This window comes from Symphalangus syndactylus, chromosome 7 (assembly GCF_028878055.3).
Source record: "Symphalangus syndactylus isolate Jambi chromosome 7, NHGRI_mSymSyn1-v2.1_pri, whole genome shotgun sequence".
NCBI classification, from domain to species: Eukaryota; Metazoa; Chordata; class Mammalia; order Primates; family Hylobatidae; genus Symphalangus; species Symphalangus syndactylus.
In genome coordinates, this window is record NC_072429.2 from 104,074,373 (window position 1) to 104,085,000 (window position 10,628).

The 10,628-nt window shown below is 39.9% G+C and overlaps 1 protein-coding gene across 3 annotated transcripts in view; it reads left to right on the forward strand.

The window, feature by feature from the left end:
* The first annotated feature begins 9,210 nt into the window (after positions 1-9,210).
* Positions 9,211-10,628, forward strand: part of ZFPM2 (zinc finger protein, FOG family member 2) — a 484,683-nt gene continuing 483,265 nt past the window's right edge. For 2 of the 3 annotated variants that reach the window (XM_055287022.2, XM_063642913.1), the window contains exon 1: positions 9,211-9,867. In XM_055287022.2, the coding sequence (XP_055142997.1) occupies positions 9,828-9,867 (40 nt within the window). In that variant the 5' untranslated portion in view covers positions 9,211-9,827. The remainder of the gene's footprint in view (positions 9,868-10,628) is intronic. The other variant, XM_055287024.2, reaches the window with a different exon arrangement.

Genomic DNA, 10,628 nt, shown 5'->3' on the forward strand with positions numbered 1-10,628 from the left:
AGGGGATTATATAATGAATATATCACTTTGATAAAAAAGTAAGATCAATTTTTAAGAGAAAAGTAAGTATACTGAAGACTGTTTTCTTCAATTATCTTTGGATAATTGCTGCTATGGAGTTGCTTTCATTCCCTTTAAATTCCACAACAGTAAAAGGTCTTTTTTTTTTTTTTTTTTTTTTTGAGACAGAGTCTCGTTCTGTCGCCCAGGCTGGAGTGCAGTGGTGCAATCTCGGCTCACTGCAAGCTCCGCCTCCCGGGTTCACGCCATTCTCCTGCCTCAGCCTCTCCGAGTAGCTGGGACTATAGGCGAAAGCCACCACGCCCGGCTAATTTTTTGTATTTTTAGTAGAGACAGGGTTTCACTGTGGTCTCGATCTCCTGACCTCGTGATCCGCCTCGGCCTCCCAAGTAAAAGGTCTTTTTAAATGGTAATTTTAGCAAAGAGAAAGAAAAAGAAGTGCCACAAAGACATTAGAAGGATCTGAGGATCGGTCAACAAACTTTTGTAAACCTTTAAGAAAGGAAATTGACCTAGTAGATCAGAGAAAGCCAAAAGTTAATTCCTAGCAGGAGTGACACCCAGCACAAGCTGATTTTCACTTACAGAGTAATGAAACTATTATTGGAGGCAACAAGTATTCCTGAAAGTTGGATGCAGATCAGATTGGAAACATAATGATTGGGGCAAACTCCCTGTAAGAATCATTGACAACCCTATATTTCCTACTATACCACACTACTAGTTGACAACTTCTCCTTGCCTGCCCAGAAGCCTAGGGTAAAGCCACAGGAACTTCATATTCAGTGACATTAACTAAAGGTATCACCCTACTGAAGAGATATTAAATGAAAGTTTGCACACAGAACAGTGAGATACTAAGCTTCTTTCCCTGACTGAGCTTTGAGAAGGCTGAGTATGGAGGATTTTTATTTCTGGGGAATGTGATTAACTCAAGAGTAACATATTTAGAGGTATAGATTGTAACCCACCAGCAACAAGGTCCCTGCCCTGTCTCCCAAAACCTACTGCTTGACAAACATTTTCGATCCCTACTTGACCCTTACACACAGACTTCTAATGTGTGTTTAGTGCCTTAGTCATATTAGAATCATGACCAAAGATGTATGGAAAACTTGTAACATGAAAGATAGATACTAAATCCTATGGAAAAAAATAAATTAGGAAACACCTAAGAAGCAAAATTCTCATGGAACTAAAGAAATCTTCAACAGAAACCCATAATTATTGACCACAAAGAGAGAGTGAAGGGGAAACAAGGATAATTTACTGTATAAAGGAGCTCTTGAGAAATCAAAAAATAAATCTAAGGTATTAAAATATGATTACATAATTTAAAATGCAGTAAATGTTTGGAAAACAAAGCTAAATAAATTTCTCACAAAATAACAAAAAAATGGCCAAAGGGATGGAAAGAGGAAAAGATTAAAAAACAGAAGTACACATCCATGAAGACTCAAGATATTCATAATAGGAGTTCCAGAGAAAAGGATAATACAAGGAAATTTCTCAGAACTGTTGACAAGCCACAACTTTCTAGACTGAAATGGCTCAACAAGTTTCCAGCTCAGTAAGCGGTGGGATGGGGCCACACACTGTGAAATTTCAGAAGACTAAAGGCTAAGAAGAAGAATCCTGAAAGCTTCTAGGTGGCACTGGGGGACAGAAGCAGGCAACATTCAGTGGATAAGGAAACAGAATGGAAGCTTCAACACTGGAAGCTAGAAGCAAATGAAGCACTGTGTTTAAAAATTGAGGGAAAATAATTTCTTACCTAGAACTTGACACCTTGATCACATATAAGTGCCAAATAAAGGCAATTTTACTCTTTCCAAATCTCAAATTACCATGCATATATATTTTCTCATGAGAATTAACTCCAAAAACAATGACATAAAAAAAGAAAAAAGAAGAAAAGGAAGGAGAAAAAAGAAAAGAGAAGCAAGTAGTAAACCACGAAAGAGCAACATACAGCATTTAAGAAACCTGGAATACAACACAGGATAAAATCAGGGGAATTCCCAAGATGATGATGAAAAGGAAATTTCAGTCACAGAGAGCAAGTAGCATAGAGTGGATAACAAGGATAGAGAGCTCCAGGGAGGACACCTCCATTGGGAGAAAGCTTAAACTGGTAGGTTATCCGATGTCTTTGAACGTACTAATATATTTGAATTATTACACTGGCTCAGGATTTGGGGATGAAATAGTAATAGTGCATTAAAAAACTAAGAAAATGACAAAGAAGGTAATTATTAACTCCAGGAAAAACAGAGCTATATCAAAAAAATTAATCATCATATATTATATGGGTTAACTGTTAATAAAAATATAATTATAAACTTTTGATTTGCCCAAAAACTTGGATAAAGTGTCCACTGGGAGGGTATAAAACTTATATATCTTCATATTTTCATAGTAGATAGTATAGTCAACAATATCTAAACTAACACTTTTTAAAAACTAGTAAAGCATGTTATTTAGATACCTAGGGTAAACAACAGAAGAATCAGCTAAGAAGAATTGATGAGTATACCTCTGGGAACAGGAATTATTGAGACGTGAGGTAGGACAAGAAATGGCTAACTTTCATTATGAGCTTTGAAAATCTATTTGGCCTTTTAATCTATGTACACCTATTTGTTTAATAAAAAGTAGTTTTAAAAGGAATATATTAGATTTAATTTTCATTACAAGATACATTTTTAAGGGGATGTAATTATCTTTTTTAGCTTATTTGAGATGATTCCATTATCAAAATGCCCTAGCATGGTTATTCATAATCCTTCATCTTTAGTTCTCCCTAAATTCACTTCTAATGCATTATTTTAATAAACTTTGGCAAGTAGATAATAGCTAAGATAAGTGATTTGATTAAGTCTGTACACATAGCAAGTGTTCTCAAAATCTGTTTAATTCCTTGTTTTGCATGTAAGAATTTATAGCAAAAGTTATAGATTAGAAAATAAAATTCACCACAGAAGTATAAACATTATTCATGCGAATTATAACAACATTCATAAAATTTATGTGCAAGGTAATCTGTTAGATAGTTATTCAAATGTGACAAAGTAAAGTTGAAAGTAAAATCAAACATCTGGGGCCAGAATATATGTAATCAGGAAGGTTATGGATATGCATGTCAATTGATCATCATGTCCTTGAGGAACTCTGACTTTGAAAATGCTAACTTTTTCCCAAGAGTTACCCTCAATTGAAGTGAATGTCCAAAATCGGTCATTGATAATGTCTTGATTTATCATTGTTAAAAACTGTAGATTTATCCACTCAACAGTCATAAGAGTTCTTTGTTTTTCAGGATTAGTCAGGGAAAAACAATCAGCAAAAGTGTTTTTATATAACTTTCTCAGAGGAAAGTAGAAAATTTAGTGGGATTGATATTTCTAAACATTCAAATATTCCATCAAGCCGATCAAAGCCATAGACAGTTAATTTTTGCCTTCATTTAGTCTTTTGGTTTGAGTGTAACAGGAATCAATTGGTGCCAATTTAGGCCAAAAATCATAAAAAAGGAAAGCTGGGAAGGAATTTATTTTACTCATTGACATTAAAGACAGAAGTACTGCTGCAGTCCAAGGCAGGGCTGGAACAGGAAATGGTATGCCATCACATGTTCCCATCTCAACTTCTCTCTCAGGACATTTGTTTTCTTTCTTTCTCTATATACTGTCAAACTATCTCTGTTACTCTGTTTATACAGTAATAGCCATGCCACAATTCCAGAAGTTTTACTTCTCCTTTATTCAAGAGACCAGCCCAGGTAAAGAACAGAACTCTTGATACTAATTCTAGATCCCCAAGGAAGGATTGTGACGGGTCATATTTGAGTCAGGTACTCCGTTTGGTCCTAGCATCCACCGTCAGAACATGGTGTCGTGTGGCATAAAGATGGCTGCCATCTCCTGTACCTGTGATTCTGTGGAAGAGGACTGGGAATGGTAGGATTCCCCAGAGAAGACAGAACGATTCTCAACTTTTTTCTTCAATAATTTTGTTAGGACTTTCTATGTGTCCAGCACTGGGGGCATAATTCTGAAAAAGACAGACATGTTTTTTGCCCTCACAAACCTCACTAATTAATTAGGTGTATTGAGACAGGGAAGGGGCTGGTGAAAGTTAGATTTATATAAAATTAATTTGCCCATGTAATACAATGCAACAAGTAATGTTATGGTGGACAAAAAAGATGTTATGGAAGCAGCTTAGTAGAGGTATCTCACTCAGACCCGGGAGGTTAGTGATGTTTTCCTGTGAAAAACATGTACACTAATTCTACAAAGAAGCTTCAGGGTTAGCCTGGTCAAGTAGATGAAGATAAAATGTAACAGAAATGACCAAGATTCTGACATTTATGTAGACACATATATAATGTTGATAGATTTAAACCAAAGTAATGTTGAAATGTTGATGAGTGTTTTGGCTTAGATTCCCCCCACATCACACTCTGAGACAAGGTAAGACAAAAACATTCTCTGTGTTGACATTGCTTTTAGCAAATTCTTTCCACAAGGATGGCCACTAGCAATTTCAGGTTTGCCTTCTCCCACTGTAGCAATTCTAGCAGAAAAACAGCACGTCTTCCTCAGTGGTTTTAGAAAAAAGTTCCAGGACTGACTTTTTAGGAACAATTTGGACCATAGAGCCAATCACTGTAGACAGACATGTGGAATATTTTAATCGGTCAGGTTTAACTGGGGAAGACCACACTTGTATCACATAACCAGAGAGTGGGAGGAGTAATTCTTCAAAAGTTTTCAAGGCATTATTACCAGAAGAAGAGAGAATGAATGTTAGGCATACAAAATCAATATATGTCTATTAATATTTTGGTGGTTACTTTTTAAATATTTTTCTTCTACCCAGAGGTATTTTGTGCATTATAAAGACTTAGTAGCAAAGAACTTTTTAAAAAGAGAGTTTATCCTATTAGATAAACTTTTATAGAAGTAGTAATTTGGACATAAAGAAATGGGTGCAAAGAGTAAAACTAAATTATCCAAGTTTTAATTTTTTAGTATATCATAAACATTTACACATAAACATAGCAGTGATTCTAAACCCATATTGATTCACATTTTTCGCATATTTTTGAAAATATGATGAATTCAATAGACCCACTCCTTAGAAAATTATTGGTACATACCAGTTTCTTTCAAGGGATTGATGGTCTCCATGAAGCTCAAGTTAAAACCCCAATCTAGCCTGAATGTTTTCAAAGCCCTTAGCTCCTTTGCAAGTAAACAGATAGTCTTTTTCATAGTTATAAAATAGAAATGCCATTTAGATGAATTTGTTGATTTTTATTTTTAAACTGTTGAAATTATAAAGATACACAAATACTAAACACTATTTTCATACTGCATTCTTGTTCAATTCAGTGTCACAATCTTAAATAAAGGCAGATAAACTGTATTCAATTTCTGGTGAGTATACAAGGGCAAAAAATTAAGTCTTTCTGAAGCTTTTGAATATTGTTTACTCCCATAATAAAGAAGGCAGCTTGCTGCCTAATAAGATATGACCTGGGAGGTTGTTTTATCAATTTGTTGATCCCTTGGAGGAAAGAACACATTTTAAAAACAAATCCAAGAGTAAGACATACATGAATGCAATCCATTTACACTGAGAGTGCATTTCTGAACTGTGCCAAATAAAGTAAGAATTTTTATAGAGAAATTTATTCCTTCTACTTTGCTTTCCCTAAATAACATTATAGTCAAGAATTAAATGTATTTATATCTGTAGGAAGTACTTTAGAGATTCTCTGCCTTTCCTGGAAACACTATTATAAACCACCATAAATTTTTGGAAATGCTAAATTTGTAGGTTTGCCAGATAAAATACAGGATGCTCAGTTAAATTTGAATTTGATATAAGTCACAATTATTTTTTAGGATAAATACGTACCAAATATTGCATGGAACATACTTACCCTGAAAACTTATCATTTATATTTAAATAGACATCTTGTATTTTAATTTGCAAAATCTGGTACTCCTATAAACTTGCAACTAATATTTCATTCAGTTGTAAATAAGCACTTGGTTTTGCATATTAATGTAGTTTGGGTACTGGCATTTTATTTTATTTTCCTATGTATGTTTTCTAGCTAAAATGACTTTAAGAATCCAGTAGTACCCCTTAATTGTGGTTTTAGTTACCTGAGGCCCCAAAACAGGTGACTACAGTACAATAAGATATTTTGAGAGAGAGAGACATAGAAAGAGGAGAGAGACCACATTCATATTACTTTTATTACAATATATTGTTATAATTGTTCTATTTTTAGTTGTTGTTTATCTCTTACTGTGCCTACTATAGAAATTAAACTTTATCATAGGTATTTTGTAAAGGAAAAAGAAGTATATATAGAGTTTGGTACTATCCATAGTTTCAGGCATTTACTGAGGGCTTTGGAACATAAGCTCTGGGTATAGAAGGGTACTACTGTATACACAATTTTATTCTCATTGAAGTTGTAATACAATACTTTGAGCTTTTATTCTGTAAACAGTTTCCATTCACATACCTTTTCACTTTCAAAGAACTTTATGAAAAAAGCTAGACTGAAGTAGATGTTTGTTTCAGATTGATTTCAGATCTTTTTTTTTAACATTTTAGAAAATATTATTACAAGTTGCATATTTCCTGTTTTTAAAGTAACTGGCATTTTACATGTAATTTAAAATGATTTGTTTCTTAAAGCAGAAACTTTTCTAAACAAACCATTATGTAGACATTAAATTGGTGAGCCTAGAAATCAATAATTTATTTTTAAGCAAATGAGAAATTATTTTGTGCTTTTATTTATACATTTGCACATTTATAGTTAAATTGTAATTTGCGATACAAAGGGTATTAGTTGTGAATTGTGGTTTTCAGTATCACAGACACATTTGTTGCTGTGGTTTTGCAATATCATTCCCTGATGCTTTTCTCAATTGTGGTTTTCATAATCATTGTTTGATAGTCATGTAGCTGTGGTTTGGGGCTGCTATATCCATTTGGACAGAGATAATTGCTTATAGGTTTTTCTGTCTATTTATTTTATAACCTCAGTGAATTAAACTAGAAAAAAAGAAAAACTGAACCTTAAATATCATTAATATTCTCATTAAAAATAATGAGAAAATATAAAATGTAATAGTATTCGTTATTTTAATTCATTCATATTGACTATATTAATATATATAAATTTAGATAAACTAATATCTATCTCTAATAATGCATTCTGGTTATCAATCTTGCCCTGAATTCTCTGACTTTTGCTCCTTTTAGCTTTTAAACTAAACATTTAGCTGAGATTTATTTGTTTTTCTTTTGCGTTGCATATTTAACCATTTCAAATGCCAAAAGAAACAGTTACTATATTTTAATTCCAATGGGCATTCCTTTTGGGTGACATAAAAATTCAGCGAGTTCTGTAAAAAGATCTTTAAAAACCATAATGTACAATACATCTGATTCTAAGCACACCAATTTAACTGTAATGAATTGAAAATGAAGGAGGTAAAAATCTGTAGTTCTCTGTCTGCTTATTTATTCCATAACACAAACATAAATGGCCCTGCTTTTCATGGTACTTTCAGCCTTAATTTGTTGGTTCTTCACAGGAGGGATTTTGTCATTTAGTGCATTTTCCACTGCAGAGGACTATGTATTCTTACAACCTCCTATGGTAATAGTACTAATGGTAATGTAATAAAATTCACAATTTGTCTTCAGCTTTGTATTAAGATTCTCTTGGCCATACCTTTCAACTCTTTACACCTTCCAGAAGATGTCCTGTTGGGGTTATAAATGACACTGATTACAGTGCCTCTTACACACTGAGCGTCTTGCATTATGCTCAATCAGCCCAGGCTCTGTGCTGACCCCAGACCCTTTTAGAGTATCCAGTTTGGTGTGGTTCACACAAATAATAGTCAACGAAGCAAACGGGGACACAATTTGAGATCAGAATGGTCCACTTCACAACCTCCTGGGGGAAAAGTCAGCAGTATCTGGGGGACTCATGTGAACTGCAGTGGAGTTTATTAGTAAATACTGATTACATAAAGCAGCTAGTCCCACTGCACTTGGATAGAAGCTCCTTCCAACCCACATGGGAGAATATATTTAATACTTACCGTATATGAAACTGTAAGAAAATAAGCTAACCAGTTTAACTTGGCCAAAATAATAACTATGCAAATCACCTCAAAATTTGTTCTCCTTTTGGCTTGCAGTTGCCGATATACTACACATACAGTAATTGAATAAGAATAACACAAAACTTTAGAAGCTAAAGAACCATTAAATAGTTACTGGGTCTTACCTGCTTGGGAAATTATAGCAATATCAAATCTTTTATTAGTCGATCGGTGCTTCCCTGTGGCAGAAGACTAAGAGAATAGAAAGGTCACGGGACAGGGTGGGAACACAGAACTTCCCCAGACTTTCCCAAAAAGTTAGTATTTTTATTAGAGATGGTTCGTTTTCCACCTACGGCTAATCAGCTAGCTAACGCTCGCTCCTCCTTTTCAAGATGAGAAAAATATCTGCTTGTCTCCAAATTTGAATATTTTACAATTTAAAATGGAAACTGTGGGTGACAGAACACGTTGAGGATGCGACTCAGCACCTCATCCACGTGGGCCCAGAGCGGGACGGTCCGTGTCCGCATCGGTCTCCTGGGAGCCTTGAGAGCAAAGAAATGGTCTTCTGAGAGCCTGGGCAGATGAGCGGACTTAACTGGCCCCAAGACACACAGTTGGCATTTGTGATCATCTGGCTCTCGCCGAGGTCTTTGCCAGTGGCCTAACCTTCCTGCCAAGAAGCTGGGAGGGCGGGGGTTGGGGGTGAGGGGAGGGGGCGGCATAACTGAAAGCACAAAGTTTAGGGAGAGACTGAGATTTCTTTGTGCCCCGCTGGACTGGCGAGGCGTGAGAGAGAAGAGTTGGGGTCCCTCAGAGAGGGCTGTTGGAAGAAGTTGCCTGGAAGGGGGGGCGGGGTGCCCTGGCAGCTGCCCAGCGTTGACGCGGTGACAACTGCAGAAGGTGGCCCTCCTCCAAGCCCTCCCCACGCCTCCCCACCAACTCCCACCCACCCCTGCCCCCATCCCCCACCATCGCCTGGATCCCCCTCACTTCGCCCGACCAAGGCCGGGGCCGTAGTTTGCATCCGGACTGGATTTGGGTGCAGCCAATCCTCCTTTGGCTGATGGAATAGTCTCCCCTCCCCACAGCCCCGGCGCGCCCCTCCCTCGCGCGCCTCGCCGCCTCCCGCCGCAGAACAGGAGCTGCGCGGCCCGGAGCGGCGGCGGCGGCGCCGGCGCCGGAGTATCCGTCCCGCACGCCGGGGCGAGGGGCGAGCAAGCGCGCTCCTCCTCCCGCGCCCTGCGCCCCCGCGCTCCCCCTCTCCTCGCTGCCCGCTCTCCCGTCCCTCCCTCCTTCTCTTCCTTCTTTCCGTGTTATTTTTCTCTTCTCTTTCCCCTTTTCTCTCTTCCTGACCGTTCGCTTGTACATTCCCATTCTCCCCCCGTCGCTCTCCTCTCTCCCCCTCCCCTCCTCACTGTCACACTCTCTCTGCCCCCGTCTCTCTTCTCTCATTTGCTTGCTCATCTCCGAACGTGAATCCGCGGCTCCCGGAGGAGCCCAGCGGCCGGAGCACCTGGAGTCCGGCCGGCGGCGGCCCGAGCCTGGCCAGCGGCGGCGGCGGCGGCGGCGGGAGCGGCGGGAGCCGAGGGAGCGGCAGCCGCGACCGCGGGCACCGCGGGAGCCCCAGCTGCAGCAGCCGCCGCCGAGATGTCCCGGCGAAAGCAAAGCAAACCCCGGCAGATCAAACGTAAGTTTGCGCGCGGGGCCGGGAGTTGGTGGGATTATTGCCCAGGAGGGGGGTGCGCGGGACAGGAAAGCGGTGGGTGGGTAGCGGGGCTATGGGAGATCCGCTCCCGGTCCCCTAGATGTGTCAAACTTTGCCTGAGCAGTCGAAGGGACAACTAGACAGTCATAGACAGACAGACGGCCAGCCCGAGCCTGCGGCAGGAGCGAGGCTGCGAGGAGCAGCCCATGCTTGCCCCGCTCAGCCCTCGCGCTCCCTGGCTGCTTTTTTAATTCCGACCCGCGCACGCTGCGAGTCCCCGGCGCTGTAGTCCAGCCGGAGGGGCAGTCCCGCTCCTTTTAGACGCTTATTATTGTTGTTGTCATTGCTGTTGTGCGATTGACGTGGGACTACTCTTGGGAACCACTTTTAGCAACCAGGGTAGAAACTTCTCAGAAAAGCTGGGCGGTCGAGACCTCGGGACGAGGGAGGTAACTTCCCCAGGCGGTGGAAAATCAGAGCGTCAGGGTCCCGATCCTGGGCGGTGCCAGAGCCACACCAAACCCGAAGCGAAACAAAAAGTAGGTGTAAAAGTTCGCGCCTCCGCGGCGGGCGGCCGTGCGTCTCTGCCCTGCGGGCGCGGGCTAGTGGCTGGCAGGTCGTGTCCTGGGACTTCGGGCGGGTCCCGCTCACGCCGCCAGGACGCTCAGCCGAGCGGGGATTCGGGTGGCGTCTGGCCCTGGTGGCGCGCGGAGTCCTCCCTGGGAGGGGCCGCCAGTCACTTC